The sequence below is a fragment of the Cibotium barometz genome, chromosome 40 (genome assembly GCF_041138505.1).
Source record: "Cibotium barometz isolate CiBa-2024 chromosome 40, ASM4113850v1, whole genome shotgun sequence".
NCBI classification, from domain to species: Eukaryota; Viridiplantae; Streptophyta; class Polypodiopsida; order Cyatheales; family Cibotiaceae; genus Cibotium; species Cibotium barometz.
In genome coordinates this window covers 41,590,310-41,614,495 of record NC_141085.1, presented here as the reverse complement: position 1 = coordinate 41,614,495, position 24,186 = coordinate 41,590,310, and the positions used below count along the sequence as shown (strand labels likewise).

At 44.5% G+C, this 24,186-nt stretch overlaps 1 protein-coding gene across 3 annotated transcripts in view; it reads right to left on the bottom strand.

The window, feature by feature from the left end:
• Positions 1-20,320, bottom strand: part of LOC147615508 (uncharacterized) — a 34,619-nt gene extending 14,299 nt beyond the window's left edge. The window contains exons 1-9 of one of the 3 annotated variants that reach the window (XM_086779612.1): positions 19,412-20,320; positions 18,435-18,638; positions 5,651-5,771; positions 5,454-5,495; positions 5,293-5,349; positions 4,090-5,182; positions 2,366-4,053; positions 2,184-2,267; positions 1,894-2,034 (exon numbers count right to left, since the gene is read on the bottom strand). In XM_086779612.1, the coding sequence (XP_086635738.1) occupies positions 1,894-2,034; positions 2,184-2,267; positions 2,366-4,053; positions 4,090-5,182; positions 5,293-5,349; positions 5,454-5,495; positions 5,651-5,771; positions 18,435-18,638; positions 19,412-19,506 (3,525 nt within the window). In that variant the 5' untranslated portion in view covers positions 19,507-20,320. Of the gene's footprint in view, positions 1-1,893; positions 2,035-2,183; positions 2,268-2,365; positions 5,183-5,292; positions 5,350-5,453; positions 5,496-5,650; positions 5,772-17,935; positions 18,042-18,434; positions 18,639-19,411 lie in introns of those variants that run through there. The other 2 variants (XM_086779611.1, XM_086779613.1) reach the window with 2 other exon arrangements.
• Between the last annotated feature and the right edge of the window lie 3,866 nt (positions 20,321-24,186).

Sequence of the window (24,186 nt, the reverse complement as noted above, 5' to 3'; positions counted from 1 at the left end):
GTGAGCAGTGTGATGCCTCTTTGACTCAGAAGCAGAATGGTTCCTTGCTCTGGTTGATGGACACCAGATTGGATGGGAGCTTCCTGATGAGGAAGTTGAGCTCATGGTTGCGGATGACTCTTTGGGAGGCAGGATTGCGTTTCCTGTGGTTTCTGCGGCGTGCGAAGGATCATGGACTCTTGTACACAGGAGGGGGATTGTTGGATGGAGTCCGACTCCACGGTTGGAGTGACTCAGTTTGGGGAGGAGATCCGGACACGAGGAGATCTACTTACGGAGCAGTAAGAGGCAGTCATCTTTTACCTTGTCGCGGACAGAGGCAGAGTACCTGGCTGCTTGTGATGTTGCTTGTGAGGTGGTGAGGATGCAGAGGTTGCATTGCAGGTTTGGGCTTCCACTGGAGGAACCCATGGTCATCCAGAGGCACTTTGTTCGTGAACAGATCGTTGCTGATGACATCTTGCTAGAGTTCTGTTCGACCGAGGACAGTACGGTGGACCTCTTCACGAAGTCGCTCTCTCAGGATTTGCTCAGGCGGCACCCCAGCTCCCTGTGGTTGGTTTCACAGCCAGGAGATGAGAGGGGGTGTTAGAAGTCATCTCCTGTCCAGTTTTATACACCAGGGCCTTTGTTGTGGGTGTGCCAGGTGTTTTATCATTTTTCCCCACTCTCCGCATTTTTCCCTTATTTTTCCTATTTTTCTGTGGCTTGGGAGGCAGCCCATTTGCTGGTCGACTGCTGAACTGGTCCACGACCCCATGTCTGAGGTGGCCGACTGCTGATGATCTGGCCGACTGGATGGTGTGCTGGTCGTGGAGTTTTCAGGGCCAGTCGGCTGCCCTACAGCAGGCTGACTGCTGATGTGGGGGCATATAAATAGGCCCCCAGCCCCCTTGCCACTTGTGTATCATACCCGGGATCTTCTTGTTTATATAGAGCAGAGTTACACGCCTACATCTCTCTCTCTCTTGTGCTGTATTTTTTCTGCATGCGTTTTGCTCGTGTTCCAGATCTGGTCATCATCTCCGCTGCGTATTCTGACATGGACTACCAACAATAACCATTGTTCCATAGACCCTTGTGGTCTTTTTTCTCATGCATGCAAGGAAAGAACAGTAACGAAACGAATTTTTTTTCGGCTTCTAACAGAATACCACAAAGGTTTATGGGACAACGATAGTCCAGCAATCTACACCATGCATCATGCAAAAAGGCATGTAACACACACAGTTAGCCAGGTAGATTCCTTTCCCAGAGCTTTTCACTACAGCTCCAATCGTCCAAGTCCTCAAGGATGCTTCAGACATAGGTCTCTCCATGAAGTAAAGAAGAACGCCAAGCTGCATATACTTCTCAAGGCTTTTATCAGGATAAGAAGAAGAAGAAAGAAGGCTACGAAGAATAACTCTCTTCCTAGGCTGCTTGGCAATGTAACTTGGTATTTGTAACTAACAAGTAGGGGATCTGCTGTAACTGGGATTGTTCTTACAATATAAAATCACCTGTCTAAAAAAAGACATGGAACACGCAAGGGTCTAACAGAAAATGTTATTGACTTCTAACAGAATACCAGAAGTCTATCGACAAAGGTAGCCCATCAACAATCATGCAAAAAGGCATGTAACATGCATCAACATACACCATCAATCATGTAAAAATGCATGTAATGCGCATGATGGATGCATGTTGATAGACTACTGGTAATACTTCTTTTGATATCAACCACATCTGATCCATATGACAGCACTGAAGTGCATGGAATGGACTTGAGCCCCAGATCTCTCAATTAGGAGCCTGGTGCTTAAACCTCTCCACCAGTGCCCACATACACGCCCACACAGGGCATGCACTCGCAACTTCAGATCCCCATGCAAAAGGCTGTAAAGGCCTCACCTCAACCAGCATCTGTCGAGGTTGGCTAAGATTTTCGACTATGATGGGACAACCCCTCCCTTGCCCACCTAGCTCCACCGCCCAGCTTGCATTAACTGCTGTATCATCAGATGCATGCACAATACCATCGCCATCATCATTCTGCAAAATAAAAATGTCAGGTCTGCCTTCTTCAAAACTTCTCAAAGACCAGTCACAATTTAGGTCTGCAAATTCATTCAAAAGAAGCATCTACACGCTACCAGAACCATTAAGGACACTAGAAACTGATTGGAATGATGTCAACCTACCCGCAACCTGCTAGTGTCGAGTGACGCTTTCTGTAGACTGTTCATGTATTTGACGGTCTTCTCAAGCAATGTATCGATGCTATACTGATGTCAATACAGTAACACAAAAATATCTCCTTGAGACAAAAACTCACTCAAAAAAAAGGACGTGTATCGACGAAGAGCTGAGTGAAAATGTTTACCTTTGCTCCATCAGGTATAATGTTGCGAAGCTCTCGAACACGATCCTGGATTTGCTGCCTATCTTTTGGCCGGGGCCTAACAACCTCACACGGCCGGGACCTCTTTTTGCCATTTCTTACAGTTTCACCCTGCTTACTTGCAGGAAAAACTGCCACTTCCTCCTGACAGCCCATTTCGGCATCACCATCTCTGTGTCTCATACATGGAAAAGATACTTCTTCAATAGTTTGTGTTTTCACAAACCTGTCGGTTTGCACTTCACTTCGTAAGTTCGCCACCTCCTTGCACGACAAAGTTTCTTCCATGGCAGATAAATTTGTGATCGTCTGATCATCAGCAAGGGTGGGTAAATGACGTTCAGACTTCACTTTTCCTATAGCAACATGGCAAGAAGCTGCATTTGAGCCCCTCACATTGTTTGCATGATCTTCTTTTCCTTTTGCAAACACACCAAAATCTTCAGCAGTGAGTGATCCCAAATTCTTGTTTGAAATAAGGTCGCCCATGGATGCAAAATCCACTCCTAGCTTAGAGAATACATCACTCTCTTTCTCCTCTTCTCTTGTAAGCGACCCAAAAAACTCATCAAAATCATCTAGCTCACTACTAAACACATTTTGAACACAATTGCCCCAGGAATCCCAAACACTCAGCTCTGAATTCTGAAAGAGTGGCTTCAAGGACAGCACATCCTCAAAATAGTCTTCACATAGCAAGCTAGATGAGCTAATCTGATCAAAGCCTGCTTTTCCCAAGGACAAACCATTGAGGCCATGACTGTCAGCATTTTCAAACTGTTTTGCCAGCTGTAGCAAATCAGACATTTGCACATCGAAATGGCTGCTGTCAGGGGAACCCAAAGTTTGCAACCTTTCACGTGGAAAACTTGAATCTCCAATATCCAAGCAAGGGGATTCTCTTTTGCATAAGTCATTTTCCAAAATAAGATGAGTGCTTCTCTCTGAAAGCACAGGACTGCAACCAGATAAATCCAAACTACAGGAGATTGAAGATTTGCTACCAACAAGCTGAGAACTTTCTACTGAAGATCTGCCAGTAACAAGCTGAGGACTTTCTATTGAAAGTCCGGCACCAACAAACTGGGGGCTTTGTACTGAAAATCTGCCACCCACAAGTGGAGGGTTCTCTACTGAAGGTCTGATACCAACAAGCTGTGGGCTCTTTACTGAAGGTCTGCTGCCAACAAGCTGATGGCTCTTTGCTGAAGGGCAGCCACCACCGACAAGCTGCGGGCTGTCTGCTGAAGTTTGACCACCACCAAGCTGTGGACTTTCTGCCGAAGGTTGGCGGCCGACCAGCTGCAGGCTATCAGCCCAAGGTTGGCCGACAACTAGCTGCCGGCTCTCTACTGAAGGTTGGCTGCTGACAAGCTTCTGGATCTCTGCTGAAGACTGGCTGCTGACCGGCTGCGGGCTCTCTGCTGAAGATCGGCCACAGTCCTGCTGGCTCTCTGCTGAAGGTCTGCCACCATCCAGCTTCAGGCAATGTGCTGAAGGTCTGCCACCCAAAAGTTGTGGGCTCTCTGCTGGAGGTCTGCCACCCTTCAGATGCAGGCTTTCAAGTCCACCAACATGCTGCAGGCTCTCAACTAAAGGTCTGCCACCGATGTGCTGGGGACTCTGGATTGAAGGTCTGCCACTCACAAGCAAAGGACTTTCCAGTAAAGGTCTGCCATCCACAAGCAAAGGACTTTCCAGTAAAGGTCTCCCAAAAACACGCTGAGGACTTTCGATTGAAGCTCTGTTATCAACAAGGTGACTTTCTACTGAAGATCTAATACCAATAAGCTGATCACTTTCTACTGAAGGTCTGCCACCAAAAAGCCGAGAGATTTCTATTGAAGATCTTCCACCAACAAGCTGATGACTTTCTATTGAAAGTTTGCTATCAACAAGCTGAGGGCTTTCTGCTCTTGAAACTGGCATACTTTGACCAGGTACTCTCAATTGATTAGCTGTTCCTAGAAAGGAGAGATTGGTACCTTTGCCTCCTGTGGAAGAAGACTTAATAGTAAGTGGACAGTAGCCAAAAAGCCCGGTTCGAGGTGGAGGATTGGAATTCTCGGCGGAGACTGTCGAGACAGGCACAGCCATACAGGAGGATTTGGTAGTCCGTGAGAGATGGCTAATGATCCTAGTTAGAGGTGGAAAATTAGTTTTCTCAGAAACTGGCAATGAAACAGGTGCAGCCATACATGAGGACTTGGTACTCAGTGAGAGGCGACCAATGATACCAGTTCTAGGTGGAGGATTGGCCTTTGCAGGTGCCATGTCCATGGGTTCTGCCCAGGAATTTGAAGACTTGACAGCTGAAAAGGATGGCTGGCAAAGTGAATCTGAACCAGGATTATGAAGCAAGGAATGCTGTAATTGCATGAAACTCCCTTGTGAGCCAAGTACCTCTGGCAAAGGCATTGACTGTGAATGTGAGCCAAGTACCTCTAGCAAAGACATTGACTGTGAATGTGTGTGTGGCTTCTGTGATGCCAACAGCATTGGCAGCCTTCCAACACCAGAATGACCCAGATTGCTTCCAAAGGCACCAATACCTGGAGTGGCAATACTACTATTAACTGCTGGCACTGACAGAGTTCTGATTAAGGTCGGATCTGCGAGATTCATTGAAGATCGGTCCCTTGAAGGCATCTGAGGTGCCGGCACAGCCATGGGATATAGTGTATGAACGCCTCCCCTCTGAACTTCAGATACAAGATCAGATAGAAACGCTCCGGGAACATTTTGTAGAGTTCCAAACAATGCCTTGACCTTTCCAACTAGTTTCAAGTCTTCTGCAACCTGCAAAATTTATGAAAAAAAATTCTTATGAATGGTAAAATCACATTTGACCTTTCAAGGCAAGAATTTCTCCTAGTTTTGTAAGTTTCCTAAGGAGGTGTAAAAGGTACCATCTGTCTTGAGCCCAGCTGCACAACACCTTGTGGCACAGCTATCACTGCAATTGTCTATATCATAGATATCACAACTATTAGAAACCCTTAAGCTTGGTCCATAACTTAAACTCACACCAAAATAATCCAGCTGAATACAAAAAACTAAGTTCATGTACCTTAATGCCAGTTGCGAATTGATGCTCCCATCCGGCTGGGTACTGCAGAATGCAAAGAGAACAAGAAATCAGACATGGCTACCTATAATGAAAACGAAAAAGGGTAGCGACATAAATTTTTGGCCAGAAAACTATCAATACAAAATTTCCCACCCCTTGCAATCCAACACTTGACAAGCAAGATAAATCTGATAAACCTTCTCAGGCTGTGTTCGGATGTTCCTTTTGTTGTTAGGAGTCCCATCTGCCATTGTCACCTTCTCTCTTGAGCTAAAAACCCATTGATGTTTGTTTGTAAACGCCACTCGTCCAATTATCCTGCCAAGAAAACACATCATATATCCATATGAAAATTGTGAAAATTTGTTCCAAGGTCATTTTCACTCATAGGATTGCACTTGAGTGACTATGGTATTTTGTAAAGCATACGGAGTTCTTTCCTAATGTAGCATCATCACTTGAAACCCTTATGGTATGTTTCTACTGCCTAGAGTACATTTAAGTGCAGTGATACTCCACATGTGAGCATAGGCATTCACTTGAATGAATAAGGTATATTTCCGACGCCTATGCCCTGATGTAGGTTCTGACACAACTTCCCACAGATTGAAGGGGGGAGGCTGCGTCCGGGTCAAGAACGGGCTTTTTCAGCCATCCAAGAGCATGGCTAGCCCAAATGCAAGCCACCCTACAGAGAAACATATGGGCTTATGTTAAAGTAGAACCATTGCTTTGATAGTCTCTCTGGTATGCCACAATTGCAAGTTAAGGCAATAACCGCAGAACAAGCCCCACAAGTGAGACGCTGGGAATTGTGTGTTGGAGATGAGTCAGAATGGCATGCCACAAGGGGATACCAAACTTCCAAATATTTGTCAGTAGCAGCGGGAGTGTTACAGACAGCCCCACGAGTGAGCCACTCGGCAGATTAGTATGAACACCATGCCCACTAGTTAAGAGAAACATGCATTGGAGATGAGTTGGGATCTTTGCCAGTAATAGTGTGATATGCAGCGAAAGTCTTTGTATTGGAAGATCCTGTCACACAAATGCTCACACCGTCTTCTATATCCCGAGTTTCGTGAGTTTAGCAATCCACTTTAATACTTCAAACTTTAAAGAGATGAGTGAGAGATATATGAGAACTGTACACCAGATTGGGTCCCAAATTACCCACTGAAGGGCCCCCTATCCCGATAACGAGATAGTATTTGCTTTATGACTTTAGAGAGAATGACTGTGGATTGTAGATAAGCCAAACGCAAGATCTCGGAGGATCGGAAGCCTAGCTGAACTGTACACGGCTGTAGAAACACCTCAATGAACTGATCTCGAGCCTATGCACTCTTCCCAAGGGCATGAGGAAGGGCTGCACACCTGAGGCTGAGAAGGGACTGCGGTGGACTATTCTAAGCTATGTAACTATGCTGTAAATGCTTATGAATGATATGTTACCTTCACCAGATGATTGTTGCATGTATGGATGATGCACAAAAGGCAGAATACTGTTGTAAAACTGATGCTGGACTGAAACGCAGACTGTAGACTGAAACGCAATGCTGGAAACTGCTGTAGATTTGCAAACGCAGGGCTGAACTGACCTGAATATCTGCTGGTGGTGATCTATGCTCAAAACGCAGAGGTACCTGTTGTACTGGGGCCTGGCAAGGTGCTGTATGCAGGCGCCTATGGGCTGTATGCTACGTTAGGGTACAGATGGCTGTGCCTGATGGCTGTAGGGACTGTGGAACTGATGAATGATCTACTGAACTGTTGCGTCGAGGTACAAGGACTGCTATACTGCTGCGTTAGACTACTAGGGTTGACTGAAGCAAAAACGCAGGTTCTCAAGGTTGGAGAAGCAAACGCAGAAGCTTCAAGAGGGATGGATTAGTCTAGGTTGAAGGCGGAGAATGCTCCTAATGCTGAGGATGAAGGTGCCTAGCTCACTGAAGACTGAATGGGAGAACTAAGCCCTATGTAAGCCTATTTATACTAACTAGGGGTTGGTCAAGTTGGCTGGTCATTTATTTAATAAAGTTTATATTTATAAATGACATTAAATGCTAAATAAATACCATAAAATATTGAAAAAATACCAAATAAATCCTAGTAAATTTCCTAAGGCTTCTGTGATGTTCTAAATGATGCACAGGCATATGAATGCATGTTATGCAAAATGCAGAGTGCTTTCTGATGCAAACCCTAAGGCTTCTACTGACTCTACATGCATGAATGATTCTCTCCAAGTGGGTTAAGGGACTTGACTGACCGACTGACCCGCTAAGGCTAAGGAATGACCTTCGTAGCTCGTGCCTGACTTATCCTGGACTGAGGATGTACAATGGGGTCACGGCATACGACAAATATCATCCTACTGGATTCTAATAATGTACAAATGTTGCATTGCTGATGATGAGCCAGTTTGTTACCATGCACTAAGTGCAGAGTGCATGTGACATTCCCTTCTGCTTAGCTTGGCGGCAAGTTCATGGCTTCCAAGTAGTCCGCTAACAACTGGGGGTACTCCTGGAAGAACTCCTCGTCAAGCCATACGGCTTCGTGGGTACCTTGATCTCCAAATTTCGTATAGAACTGACGTATCTATCGACCGGAACCATGCTTCCGTCGATGAAGAAGGATCTACTCGGGCTCAATAACTTCTGCTTCGTCTACCACGTCTGGCTATTGTTCATTTGAAACATCAAACACTTCTGGACCAACATATGGTTTTAGCCAAGAAACATGAAAAACATCATGCATTGTCCAACTGGTAGGCAACTTTAACTTCATGGAGACATCACTTAACTTCTTAACTATTGGAAAAGGGCCAAAACTACGGAATGAAAGCTTGGGACAATGTTTGCCCACTTGTTTCAATCTCTGTTTCATGATACGCAAATAGACCCAATCCCCTTCCTTGAAGTCGACATCTCGTCTAGACTTATTTGCCTGTCTGCTATATGCTTCCTGAGCTTTGGTCAAGCGGTCCTTGACTGACTCAATGGTTTGGGAAAATGCTTCCGTGGTTTTATTAGCCTCTAAAGATGGAGACACTATTCTCGTCAAAAGAGAAGAAAAACGGCGACCAAAGGCTGCTTCATATGGAGTTCGTCCTCGACACTGGATGAATGAGTGTCGTTCAAGATAGCTTGGACCAATGGAAGATAATGTTCCCATTTGGACTCCTCGTCGTGACAGTATGACTTGAGAACATCAAAGGCCAACTAGTTATAAATTTCTGTTTGGCCATCTGTCTGCGGATGGAATGCACTAGACAACCGCAACTTAGTTCCGAAGTTTTCAAATAATGCCCTCCAGAAATGCGAGGTAAACTTGGAATCTCTATCTGATGTTATGGTGCTAGGCAAACCACAAACTGGATACCAATGCTTGAGAAACAGACGGGCTACGTCCTCGGTTGTGGCCGTATGCTTGCATGGGATGAGCATGCACAATTTACTAAAGCGGTCCACAATGGTAAAACACTAAGTGTTACGGGATCCGGTGGATGCTGGTAGAGGTCCTATAAAGTCCATAGATATGTCGATGAAAGGTCCGTCAGGGATAGGCAAAGGTTGAAGTAAACCTGCCTTCTTTGTATGGGAAACCTTGACTTTTTGACAAATCTTACAGGCTTGTACATGTGCGTAGACATCACGGCTCATCTTTGGCCAATAAAAGGACCGTTCTAATTTCTCGAGGGTACTGTTGATACCCCTATGTCCTCCAACTAAGGAGTCATGGGCATCGTAGGGAAGAGCGGAACGCTTTTCCCGAGTAACACAGAGACGGTTCTTGTAGAACAACCAACCGTTCTATACTGAATAGTGGCCAGGCTCATAATTGAGGGCCAAACTGTACTGAGTACCAAACTCAGGGGAGTCGACATATTGGTCTTTCATACTATCTAAGTCCTTCCTCGTGATTTCGAGAATGGTAGATTCTTGGACTGCCTAGATGCTGGACTTTCGACTAAGAGCATCTACTACTACTGGGTTATGCTTACCAGGGATGTATTCAATCATACCTCCAATTTGTTGGAAGATTTGACTCTATCTAGTGTGCTGATCACTCCACTGGGCACTTGGCATCGTCGGGAGCCCACTTAAGTGCTTGGTGGTCTGTGGTGACTGTGAAAATGCGTTCATAGGGAACAGTTTTCAAATGTTTAAGTTCTACTTTTTCTTCTTTCCTTTGGGCCTCATCCTCTCTCCTTTGTTGTTCCATCTGAAAGAAGAGGGAGATGTAGTCGGGTGCTGCTGGAGGCGGAGAAGGACGTGCTGCTGTTGCTCCTGCCAAGAGAGAGATAGAGTCGTGCTGTTCAGCCCAACAGTCCCCTGGATATGTCTCTACTGGCTGCTTCCACAAATGCAGCCACCAGCACCTGCACATGGCACTACTCCATGCCGCAAACAACCTCCCACCTGGCGTCTCCTTTCGGCTGCCTGTTGTTGCCCGCCTGGTTGCCGCCTGGTGCCCCTTTGTTGGTACAGCCCGCCTGGCTGTAGCTCATGTGCGCGGCAGCGCCTGCCTGTAGCCTATGTGCACAGCAGTGCCCGCCTCCTGTAGCCTATGTGCGCAGCAGCACCCGGCTGGCTGTAGCCCATGTGCGCAACCCATCTGTGCCACACGTATGCGCAGTCATACGCAGTCCGATGCAGCCCGTCTGGCGCCAAGGTGATGCGCTCGCGTAAACCACATGACGACCACACCACCTTGACCCACCATAGTCACGACCACAAACCGAGAGAAGCGCCTCAAGCCACTCGACGACTTGACACGGCGACCTGCCCTCTTCAGCTCCGCCACCCTTCACTTTATAAAGAGGCGATATAGCTTTCTCAAAAACCCAAAAGCAAAACGCATGCCTTCAAAAAAAATATATATATATATATATATATTTAAGCCTTCAAAGGTTATTAAACCTTATAAACTTTAAAATCCCTTTTGTCCCCTTTCACACTTGGGTGGCCACCATATATGGGTTTCCTTTTTATATCCAAACTGATGCCTGTTCACATTGCTCACATTGTCCATCCCGTGCCCGTGCCCACCTGCTTGTTGTCCAGAGGGAAAAACACAGGGTCGTAACATACCCCCCTCTTGAAAAATAGCAAGCGTCCTCGATTGCACTCAATAACACAGTAAACCAAAGACCTGTATCCGATAAACCATAGACCTGTATCCATAAACCATAGGCCTGTTTCCTCGATACTAAAGTCCTGTTTCCTCTCGAAAACCAATGTCTCGTTTCCATGACAGATAATACCATCAAATCACAGTTGCCAAAACCTAGAGAGAGAAAGATAGAGGACGTGTCAAGCAATCCTTGAATACACATAAGTCCAAGATAAAGAGCAACAACACATCTCTTCCAAGAACATCATCCTATGCATCTTAGCCTAATTCTCTATATCCCAATCCCGTAAAACTAGGCCTGCAATCCACGATGAGAGAGAGAGAGAGAGAGAAAAAGGTTTCTCGGCTGTGTATTTCCTGCAACCCCACCTGCTTGTGAAGAGAGAGAGAAACCCCTAGGCTGTTAGCCCCTCGGTGCCTCCTTCAGCTCGTCTCCTTCCCAAGAGAGAGATAGTCGTGCTGTTCAGCCCAACAGTCGCTTGGATATGTCTCTGCTGGCTGCTTCCACACATGCACTTGCCAGCACCCGCACATGGCACTGCTCCACGCCGCAAAGAGCCTCCTCCTTCTAGCTGCCCGTTGCTGCCCCCCTGCTTTGCCGGTTGCTGGCTGTAGCCCAGCTGCCTGGTGCCCCTTTGCTGGCTGCAGCCCGCGCCTGGCTGTAGCTCATGCGCGCAGCAGCGCCTGCCTGTAGCCTATGTGCGCAGTAGCGCCTGCCTGCCTATAGCCTATGTGCACAGCAGCACCCGGCTGGCTGTAGCCCATGTGCGCAGCCCATCTGTACCACACGTATGCGCAGCCATACGCAGTCCGATGCAGCCCGCCTGGCGCCAAGGTGATGCGCACATAACCGGCTCCAAGGTGATGCGCCCGCGTAACCACATGACAACCACACCACCCTGACCCACCATAGTCACGACCACAAACCGGGAGAAGCGCCTCAAGCCACTCGACGACTCGACACAGGAACCTGCCCTCTTCAGCTCTGCCACCCTTCGCTTTATAAAGAGGCAATACAGCTTTCTCAAAAACGCCAAAAGCAAAACGCATGCCTTCAAAAATATATACATATATATATATTTTAAGCCTTCAAAGGTTATTAAACCTTATAAACTTTAAAATCCCTTTTGTCCCCTTTCACACTTGGGCTGGCCACCATACATGGGTTTCCTTTTTATATCCAAACTAATGCCTATTCACACTGTCCATCCCGTGCCCGTGCCCACTTGCTTCTTGTCTAGAGGGAAAAACACAGGGTCATAACACCTATGCTGCTGGTCGGCCAGAAGCAAAATGGGCAAAATAGCATTAAACGCTATCATAAATGCTGCACATGGGATAAAGCTGCCTTTTTTATGCTGCCCGACTGCCTAATGACCACGACCAGCTGCTGGTGTGTTCAAAGCCCTGGCCAGCTGGAGTTTGCTTACCATAAATGATGTTGGCCTGCTGTATATGCTGACCAACCGGGGCAAGACTGTTCCAGAAGCCTGTCAGCTGTCCCATACTGCTGTCCAGGGCTGTGGTTAATCATTAGCCCTTGGACAGGCCAATAAAGCCAAGGGCTGGCCCTTAAGCAAAGCCATGCTTTAGACTTAATGCTACTGATGAATACCTACTTCTAGGGCTGACTCTACATGCACTATCTGATGATTTCTCCAAGTGGGTTAAGAGGACTGACTCTCGATTGACCTCTGAGGTACAGAGACTGACCTACGTAGCTCTACCTGACTGTCCTTGGACTGAGGGCGGACAATGACGTCATGGCATATGACAAATATTCCTACAAAAGGTACTACTTCTATACAAAATGTTGCTCTGATGATCATGCCAGTGTGCCACTGTGTACCCCAATGCAGGGTGCACGTGACAGGAGGCTTACAAATCAGGATTATACTTTGATAAATAACTCAGCCCTTTGTTCTTGACGATGTATAGCATGCTACACAATGTAATGAGAATAAGAGTGTAGGAGAGACAATACAGTGTTGGGTCCCAAATACCCTCTGAAGTGCCTCCACCACGTATGGTGTATTTGCTTTATTGAATGAGTTGAATGACAGACATGCTGGCTGTAAATAACCAAGACTGAACTGACTTGGAGACCTTCATTTGACTGAAATGTCTTTAAGCCTGAAGATGACCCTTGGTCTTCACTCTCCACCTTGCCTTTGGCTCCTTGGCTGTCTCAGCTGGCTCTTGCAGAGAATATGAGATGATTCATGCAAAAGACTGAATATCACTTATATAGGCACCTCCATATGCTGGTCTGTTGGTTCTAATGTTGTCGGCCTGCTCATGACTAGGGACGAAAGCACTTAAATGCCATCGCTTCACACTGTGCTGCTGGCCAACAGTCTCCATGGGGCTCCATAGGGCAACCTATGGCATTAGGGTAGGCCTATGTCTAGCCCCCATACCTGCCACATGCACCCATGCACTGAGGTGCAGTGTGACACACTGGCTTATTATCAGTGCCATACTTGTATGGAAGTAGTACCTTTTTTAGGAACATTTGTCATACGTTGTGAGCCTCAGTCAGGCACATGCTACGTAGGTCCTTCCAAGCCTTAGGTGTCAAAATCAGTCACTTAACCCACTTGGAGAACAGTCAGTGCATATGATCACCTTAGAAAAGCAAACATTTAGAAGCCTTAAGGAGCAGGTTTAGCAAAGGGATTAAAGTCTTCAGGCCAGCCTTTGGGGCCCACCTATGAGCCTTGACTTGTGGGCCACCATGGGCCACACCTAAAGAGGGCATACAAGAAGCCCTACATCCAATCAGCAGTCCTACAGGACTTGGACAGCCAGTTGACCAGCAGCCATGACAGCAGGTGCACCACCACACATGCGGAAGCAATTTCATAAAATACTCATTTGCTGCAGTCATGAGCATTTTCTACAGGCCATCAGAAGTCGAGATGACAGACCAGCAAGTAGACATATAAGCCCCTCAAATCCCAAGCAAGTAGACATATATAAGAAGTCCCTTGATTGGGAAACCATGCAACTCCAACATCAGCAGTCACTAGCAACCTTGCACGCCTGTCTGGTGGCAACACTTCCCAAGTTGGCACCTGGTCCTAGTTCCTCTACCACCGTCATTTGAACTCAACTGAACTTCAGTAAGTAAGTGTGATCATTCTACAGTCCAAATTTATAAATCAATTTGTTGCATATTTGCCAGTGGCTAAAGTTGCAAATCCTCAAGACAAAGGCCATCTAGCGGCTCCACACCACACTAGGGAACCCATTACTTGGTGGCATCATTGGTCGGATCTTCATACAAATCCAACCATGGGCACAACTCATTACGTGTGGGAAACTTTTGTGTCCGACCTTAACGCTAGGCTTCTTTCACCCCAATACACGACCAATTTGGAGAATGAGTTTTACAAACTCTCCCATAATGGGTCTCCCATGCTAACCTATTCAAACAAGGTCATAACCATAGCACAACAGCGGGAAGTCAAAAGAAGAGAAGCTGAAACAATTTCTCAAGGGTCTTCCTGTATAGAATTTAGAGCCTCAATAAGATTATCGAGCTATGACTTTGGCTTAGAATCTAGAAATGATGTTGAACGGAGACAAGCCCAAGCACGTCCAGCCAAGCCCCGAACCCTAGCAGCAACAATAGTCTTCATCCTAGTCGGGTAAGGGAACACAAAATAGCAAAGACAGTAAGGACAACAAGCCTCAGAGCAACTTTGGCGGCAAGAAAAACACAGAGGGCTAAGCCTAAAAAGATGCCTGAGGAGGCCGAGGAAGGACTTACTAGAGATTATCTCCAACTAGACAATCAACATCAATACCAAGCAAAGAACCGTTGTTTATATTGCCATCAAGAAGTATGCCATGGTAAGAAGGATTGCACCAAGTAGCAAGCTCAGAAAGTCACCAAAGCATCATCCTCTACAGTGGCTGCCGCCGAAGCTAACCCCACCCCTCCACCCTCAAATACGAATGTTGTTCAGCTATTACCCTCTTTGAATCTAGTACCGCCAGTGGTATTTGACAATAAGCAAGAGGCCGATAGACGAAAGCTCTAATATGTGCCTATGGCACAACAAAGGGACAACAACTCATTGTCACGTTCGATATGGGCAACTCTGAGAACGCCATCTCTCCGCAATTGGCTATGAAGATGAGTTGTACGTTAGTGTCACACAATTTAGTCGTGAACGGGTTCACACCTGGTCTCGACCACACATCACTCATAAAGCTCAACATTTTGAGTTCAATGTTCAAAAGGTCACATTTCGGTGAGATTTCATTGTTTCACCACTTTCAGGGTGTGACTTGATTCTCAGCATCCAGTGTTTCCAAGAGCATGCACGCATTCCTGATTGGCTACAAGACACCTTCACAATTGTTAACAGTTTACCTAAGCCCTCGTCGGGATAGAAGCATTCCTGAAATCCCACTAATTTCACATGTCCAAACCAGGGAGTTGTGTTGGTTCATGTCCATGCCAAACAGTCCAACAACACCCTTAGAGAAAAAATTTGCAGGTCTCCTTCTTCCAAAGTTCCAAGACATCATATTAAGAGAACCTCCCACCCGAGCTCCCACCCATTCCTTTGCAGCAGCAGCATCGCATTGAGTTAGATCTCCGAGACAAGGCCACCCAATAAGTTTCCCTATAGCCTATCTAAGGTATTGAAGGGTGAATTGGAGCAATAGTTATCTCAGCAGCTCCACGCTAGATTTTTCAGCCCATTATCCTCGTCGTTCACTGCACCCTTCTTATTCGTGCAAAAGAAAGACAAGGTCACACGTTTATGAGTAGACTACAGGGCACTAAATAAGCTCACCTTCAAAAATAAGTTCCCAATGCCCAAAATTGAGTACATTCTGGGGCGTTTGAATGGTACTAAGTGTTTTTTTAAAATAAACATCCAGAGTGGCTATCATCAGGTTCGAATATTTACAATCAACATTCCAAAGACAACTTTCCGGACCGAACGTGGCCATTATGAGTTCGTGGTGGTGATGCCATTCAGTCTCAACAATGCACCGACGACATTCAATAAAATGATGTCTTGGGTATTCATTGAGCTAATTGGGAAGTGTGTATTCATCTTCTTGGATGATATACTAATCTTTTCTGCCATTGCAGAGCAGCATGAGCGGGATGTGGAGGTCTTGCAACTTTTGCGAGACAATGAGCTCTACATTAACGAGAAAAAGAGCACATTTGGCTTGTTGGAGGTCCATCATCTCGGATACGTGATCAATGCTTCCAATATTTGCCTCAACCCTAAAAAGATGCAAGCTATATTGTATTGGAATGTACCCAAGACTAATCAAGGGAACAAGGTCTCTATCAGGCCTACAACACCATATGGACAAATTTTCCGACCTTGCAACACCTCTTGCAAATCTGCTCAAGGATATGACTGTGTGTCGTCAAAAAGTGTCCGTTACGAACAAAGCACTCGAGGCCTTCCATGCATTGAAAAAGTGGCCTCAAAAGTAGCAATTCTCAAGCTGGCATTTGAGGTTATCACACAGACGCAAGCAACCTTGCCATCGGCGCTATTTTACAACAAGAGGACAAAGTAGTGGACTAATTACAGCCGCAAGCTGAATAGCGCTAAGAAGAATTATTCGGTGTATGACAAGGAGCTATTAGTGGTGATCACAACACTCAAGCATTAGAAACCTTTCCTTTACGGGATAAAATTCACAGTGAAGACTAATCACCAAGCACTTAAATGGTTACAAACCATGCCTAGTGTCCAAATGAATCATAGGCAAGACATGTGGAATGAAATCTTCCAACAATTTGGAGGCATAATTGAATATGTCATAGGAAATTCAAGGCAAAGATTTGGATAATATGAAGGCATAGTATGCTGATTTAGTAGAATTCAGGACTCCATACAATTTGGCCCTCAGTTCAAAACCGGATCATTATACAGTTTAGAATGGCTGGTTATTTTACAAGAACCGAGTATGTGTACTTAGGAAGAAAGAACAAGCACTTCTTCATGATGCCTAGGTATCAACAATACCTTGGAGAAGTTGGAGTGGTTATTTTATTGGCCAAAGATGAGAAATATGTCCAGGTATGCCAGATTTTCCAAAAAGTGAAGGTTCCACACTCGCAGCAGGCTGGGTTGCTTCAACCTTTGCCTGATCTGGAGGGACCTTTTCAATATATCAATATGGATTTTGTAGGTGCTCTTCCAGCAACTATGGGAACCAAGAATACAGAGTGTTTGACCATTGTTGACTGGTTCACTAAGTTTTGCATGCTCATTCAGTGCAAGCAGATGGCCACGACAGAAGATATTGCTCGCTTGTTAATTCGACTTTGGTATCCCGTTTGTGGTTTACCACGGACAATTACTTCAAACACAAATCCCAAGTTTACTTCCCATTTTTGGAAGACATTATTTCATAACTTTGGAACTTTACTTCCCATTTTTGGAAGGCATTATTTCATAACTTTGGAACTAAGTCGCAATTGTCTAGTGAATTTTATCCAAAGGCAGATGATCACACAAAAATATATAACCAACTGGCCTTTGATGATCTCAAATCTTATTGCCATGACAAGCACTCGAAATGGGAATAGCTATCCTAAATGACACTCAGTTATCTAGTATTGGCAGAACTCCATATGAGGCGCCATTTCTCTTCTTACGAGGATGGTATCGCCATCGTTGGAGGCCACAGAAAGATTCTCAAGAGATTATTGAGTCTACGAAGGAGCGCCTAACCAAAGCACAGGAAGCATACACCAGGCAAGCAAACAATTCTGGACGAGATGTCAACTACAAGGAACAAGATTTGGTATTTCTCCAAATTCAGTTAAAGCAAGTGGGCAAGCATCGTCCTGAGCTCTCTTTCCAAAACTTTGGACCGTTTCCTATTGTAAAGAAGCTCAGTGATGTTTCCATGAAGTTGAAGTTGCCAGATAATTGGACTATGCATGATGTCTTCCACGTCTCATAGTTAAAGCCTTATGTTGGATCAACCTTACAAGCAGTATGTTGGACAAGCCTTACAAGCGGTTCCACATGAGCAGTAGCTTGAAGTGATCGACGAATCAAAAATTATCGAGCCTGAGCAAATTCTCCTCCACAAGTGGAAGCATGGTTCCGGTCGAAGACTCCGATAGTTCTACACCAAGTTCAGAGACTGAGGCACTCACTAAGGCATTTGGCTCAACGAGGAATTCTTCCAAGAGTACCCACAGAAATAGCAAAACTACCTAGGGAGCATGCAACTCTACTGCCAAGCTAAGGAAGGAATGTCACACGCACCATGCACTGAGGTGTAGTGTGACACATTGGCTCATCATCATTGCCATACGTGTACAGAAGTAGTACCTTTTTCAGAATATTTGTCGTATGCTGTGACCCCATTGTGAGTCCCAATCTAGGGACATGTCAAGCACAAGCTACATAGGTCCTTCCAAGCCTTAGGTGTCAAAATCTGTCACTTAACCCACAGTTAGTGCATATAGATCACCTTAGAATAGCAAACATTTAGAAGCATTTAGGAGCAGGTTTAGCAAAGGGATTAGCTCTAGGGTAGCCCTTGGGGCCAGCCCATGAGAGCCTTGACTTGTGGGCCACCATGGGCCACACCTAAAGACGCCATACAAGAAGCCCACATCCACTCAGCACATGCTGGCATCTGGATTCTGACTACAAGCACATTAAAGATAAGAATCCTACAAGACTAGTATCAGTAGAAAGCTATACATTGTGCATCCAATGTTGTATACACAAGTAATGCATGGTTTTAATCAACTACAAAGTAGCCAACACGGTTATTAACCAACAATAGATTTTATGCTGGAAAGAGTATGAGGTGGAAGCTGACCCCTCTCCAACTGAGTAGACATGGTACGACATTTTGGCAACAGACAACCCGATTGGGTCCTCAAAATCAGCGAGTCCTCCACTCAATTGCTGTCCAAAAGTTCCAGAGGATATAGGTATATCCATAGCCATTGAATTTGAATTGAGTTTTGATATTTCCTGAGACTTAGAGCGTTCATAAAATGCATCCTCCCAAGTCAACACCCTGTAATTAAAGCCCAATCAGAAGATATTGAAAACACTCAATTTCATCGTCAGATGCCTCAAATCCATTCCATATTCAATACAGAAGTACATGTTCAATACAACTCAAACTCAAATGTACTTCAAAAATCACATTAATATGCCATTAAGCCACATTATCGACATGCATAGGCATCAGCTGGAACTTCTTCCCTCAAGAAGGTTGGATCGATATGTCACGTCATCATGCCACATCATCAATGCGTATAGGCATTTGCTATAAGTATATTTGCTGTAGATGGGAGATTGAATGTGCCACATCATCAACATGCATAGGCATTAGTTATAACCTTTTTCTCCGTATATGGGAGGTTGTTAGTTAATTCATAACAAAAAAGTGCATTAGGATTGATGTGATTGATGAGCCTTCAATCTGTGTGATTGTCACGTAGTGTGAGCAAACTCTTTGAGTTGCTGTGCGTGTGAATATCAACATAGCAGCAAAAACACCATGCTACAATGTCTTGAGTGAACTGTGGAGTCTGGACTTGATTTCAAGCATGTCAAAATGGCATGCGCCTTCCTTCCTTTTAAAGCATCCTATACAAAATTTTGTTACGAAAACACCGTGTTGATGCAACTATGGTTGGGGCTTTTACAGTAAAGGCTGTTCTAGGAACTCACATAACTCATTCAAAAAGACAATTAATAGAGTATATATATATATATATATATATATATATATATATATATATATATATAAGGAACGGTAGTAAGCAAAGCAGAAGTACTCACGTCCGGGCTTGTCGTTTGAGCTTCCAAAAGACTCCATAGCACCATCCGGTGTCGTAGCAAAGACCTCTGAGGGTTTCTTGCAATACAGAGGCCATGGTGAGGGCTCTGAAAGCGCAGCTCAGAACAACCCAAATTGCCCACTCATTTTGTGTTTATCAAAACAAAAAGCACATCAGCAAAGTGCGGTCTCCACCTGCAAGGTCTGCCTTATGCCTCGTACAAACCACAGTGCCTTCAGCTTGTGCTTTGTTCCGCGAAACTGAATCTAAACAGTGTCCGCTTCCATGAAACTAGCCTGGAAAGAAAACCCTAATATGGGGCTATCTGTAGAAGACCTGCTGTATCTGCCCGTATTACCACAGTGTTTTTTTCGCAAATCAGCATAAAAAGCATCTGTTGTTGATGTAGATCCCAGAACTCGCTTTGTCCGAAGAAGACGCTCCTGATTGCGTGCAGTGACAGTGAGCAGACCCAGGTTGCCGCCTCACGAAACACTTCAAGAAGTGGGTTTGCTTAAGACACTGATGGGTTTGCTTGAAATCCCTTAATAAGCCGATAAATTTCTTAAAACACCCTTTACTCTGCCCAAAATTTTTCCCATACAACCCAAACTCTGCTTAATGAATCGAGAGTTCGCTATAAAAACCGGCTTAATTGCTCCTTGCAAATGTGCGAGTTTGCTCTCCTTTCAACAGAAGGTGCTTAAAACATTGTTAATCACTTAATCACCATTTAAACAATGATTAATGGTAAGAAATTGTGGGTTTGCTTAATCACCGCTTAACACCGCCGAGGATGTGCTCTGCTTATCATCAAAAAAGAATTCCATCATAGAGTCTAATGTGCCTGCTAAACCGATATAGAGATGGTTTATGACTGATAATTACTGATAAAATTGACAGATGATTGTTGATATGACGGTGGGACGGCGGAAATCAGTGTGTGGAGCTGTAGACTAATCCGCATTCTGAGATGGGACGGACAGCAAAATGAAACCAGAAGACGCTATCCTGCTTTTAATTGCGCTTGCTTCATGCGGAAATATGCTGGCAGCTGTCCTATCTTTTGCTTTTCTAATGAGCCGTTTTCAAGACAAAAGCAATCCTTCGCATCTTTGTTGTTTGATTCCCTTCCTGCAGCTGTGTTTGTATAGGTTCTGAAGCACAAATGTGGGTTTCCCTTTCAATCAGTGACAATCAGCTGGGTGTCACGCGAAAAAGGTACCTCTGGTTCAGGTGAAACCCTAATTTGCCAAAATGAGGAAAAAAGGTAGACGCCCGAAACTGCCCAATGGGCAGGGAAGGGCAGTACAGGTACAAAACCTAAATAGCCCACACGCGAACTGTGTATAGGTATGTAGAAACCCAATGCACAGAAGGGGCAGCTTAAAGCAATCCCAGCTACTCTTCTACCAGCTTATTAACACATATGAGGCCTGTAATGGAACAGGAGATGAGCACAGTGAAGTGTCAACGATAAGGCATAAGGTACAATGGGCAAGTTGCCAATGGAGATGAAGAGAGAGGACCTGCCCTGCCGCTTGGACGGAGATGAGGGTCCCCCATCCTCTCTATCCACGTCCTGGGGCTTCTTCAGATCGGATCCGACAAGAAAGTTGAGAAGATTTTTGCGAAGCGAATTGAATGGAAGTGCAATATTGAGAGAGGGAGAGAGTAGAGATTTCAAATTGGAGAGAGAGAGAGAGAGAGAGAGAGAGAGAGGACACACTTGGAAGTTCTAGAGATTCAAAAATGGGGAGAGAGAGAGAGACAGGAGAACTTTTTTAACGTAGTAGGAAACTATCCCAAGAGACCAAATTGATCTATCCAACAAGATTTGAACTCAAGATCTTTGATTCAAGAGAGAGAGAGAGGGAGGTGTACCGTGTGAGTAAATCCATATTACCCTCCAAAAAGCGGATGGCCCTCTAACCGAAGAAGAAACTTGGTTTGCCCAAAAAAGAGCCATCTGCATTTGCTCTTTAAAGTTTACACAAGTGTGACAAGTGCGTATTAATGTATAATTTTGTGTTTTGTTATCACTTCTAGAACTTAAAATAGAATGGCCTGTTTTGCTTTGCTGTTTTTGAACATGTCCATGTAGGGTAAGCCTGCTCAAAATCATCCCCAACACAATGGCAAGAAGAGTGGCACTAAATAGCATGGTGTTTGATTTGAACAAAGGGCTAACTCTCCCATACCTCTACAAGCTACAATTCTTTTTTGGCTGGACATTGCCTCATTACATTTGAGGACATATTTAAGATGCATGTTTGACCACTTCTTGGTTGGACTTGCCTCATTACATTTGAGGACATGTTTGAGACGCAAGCTTGGCCTTCAAGTAAGAGCCTTACACCTGGAGAACACTTTGCATCCGTTACTTCAACTCCGGCTAGCTCGAAAGATAGAATAATGCGAGTTAGGAAGGGAGGCACGATAACACTAGGGTTAACATGATCAATTCTTTGGTATATTGCGGCCTTATTTTTTTGTAGTGCATGTAGTGCAATGGCACATTTTAATTATGTATTTTCCCACACTAAGTGCTTAATCTTTAAGAGATAATTTAAGAGCTAATGGCTACCACCTCCTGTCAGTAGTAGTTTTGGATCATAGGCACCCTAGCCACATAGTCTTAGTTAGGCAGCCACATATAAAAAGCTGGTCATGCATATAAATACACTTTTGCTAATGAAGGACAATCTTACTATCCAAACTAGATTGTATTCTCTTACTCTCTTGTGTGTGACGCTCTTATTGTGTGCCAAGTGTGGTTGTGTACATGATTGAGAGAGGGATTGCTTCTACTCTTCTCTATCACAAGAATACGTGAGGATAGCGGTGTTGTGTAAGCCCTATTGCCCACTTCCAAGCATTGCTCCTTACGTGACGGGTGGAGGACCATGATTACAACAGAGTGGATATGCAAGCACAAATAGTTTCGGCCAGTAGGAGGTTGAGCCATCGGCTTTGAGGCAAGTCCCTTAATGACCCTTGCATTAACTAGGCTAAATAGAGAATAATGTGATTAGAATTGATTTGCCGAAGTTAGAGAAGAGTAGATAGCTTTGGGAAAAGTGAAAGAATTTGATGAGTTTGGCTTTGTGTCAAACACTTGTCAAAATGGTTGGGCCCTTTCCACATGGGATGGAGAAGAGGTGGGAGTTGTGAGATTTTGTTGCCTCATGGTCCCAAAGGGCTGTTTAGAGTCGGGAGATAATGCAACATGAGGTATGTGTATAGGTAAGAGTCAAGACTATGATTCCCAAGGTTACGTCTATGAAGAGAGCCAACTTTTGTCATTTTACACTTGGACGTATACCCCAAGTGTGAATGCCACTTTGCTTTTTGCTTTTTGTGCCGACTTTTTGGAAGGACAGCGACACAGTGCATATAATACACTTTTGCTAATGAGAAGGACACAATCTTACTATCCGAACTAGTGTTATTAGTGTATTCATATGTGGGGCCATGCTAGTGTTATTGGTATTGTGGGTGATTTCATGTTATATATTGAGCTAGTGTTATTGGTGTTTATGTTTGTACCTGTCATATACTATCATGTTAGGATTAATTGTGAGGAGTCCAATTGATATTCCACATGATATCAAACAACAAATATGCGATATGTAATCTTGCACCTATACGACGTCGTAGTCGGCTCCGTCGTAGTGTTCATCACCTATTACTCACAACAATGCCAACCATGTTAGAGGACCACTTTCTTCACATCCAACTTATGAAGAGCCACCTCTAATTGTTGATCAACAATGCCAACCATGTTAGAGAACCACTTCCTTCACATCCTACATCTCTAATTGTTGATCAAGAGGAAATACTTGAATTGCCACAATCATTGATCATTAACACACTACCACAATGCCACCCATGTTAGAGGACCACTTCCTTCACATCCTACTTATGAAGAACCACCTCTAATTGTTGATTCAGGAGAAATACTTGAACCTGGGACAATCATTGGTCATCAACACACTGCCACATGAAGAGGAATCATAGACACCAAGTGTCTTCTTTTAATCTTCAAGGTGTTAACCCCATTTTGGGATTAACCTAGCATCTCTCCATTACACATGAGAGATAGCATGTTAAGTGTCATTATGTAACGGCACTCTAAAGGTTGTAATTATGAGAATAGCTGGCTATGCCACAAAACCATGTAATTTGTAACCATTGAGTCCATCTTTTATTAAGTTTTGGGCCTAATATTGTTTGAATCGTAAATATCGTTTTGCTTGGCGCAGAGAAAGACTTCTCCCGTGGAAAAAGGATGCGTTTTGCAATGGTAATCAAACTTGCCAGAAAAGATCTCTGAGGTTACTTGAGGTGGTAGTGGATCCGGCCCTTTGTTACGAATTATAGGAGAGCCTTCCGGTTCCATTCCCGTGTGTTCGTGAGATTCTCTCTTGTATTCATAGCTTTCTCTTCACGAAGACTAGATGTATAAATTCATGCATGACTGCCATGTCACCCAAAATCAAGGTAACAGAATTTGATTAGATATACCTCTAAAATAGGGTCTAAAGGTTTCAGGGAGCTCATTTAAATCCTTGGACCATTTTTGAAAAAAAATCATTGCGTGATTTTGAAAGGGAATCATGTCCGCGATTCTTAAACCTGTAAATTCACATCGATTTGATACTCTCTAAATCAAAAGGAAAATTGTGTAGGAGGGTTCCTAAGGGATTCCTGACACCAATGGAAGTGGTAAACACTTGAGAATAACCAGAAAAGAATACGTGATTTCTTTTAAAT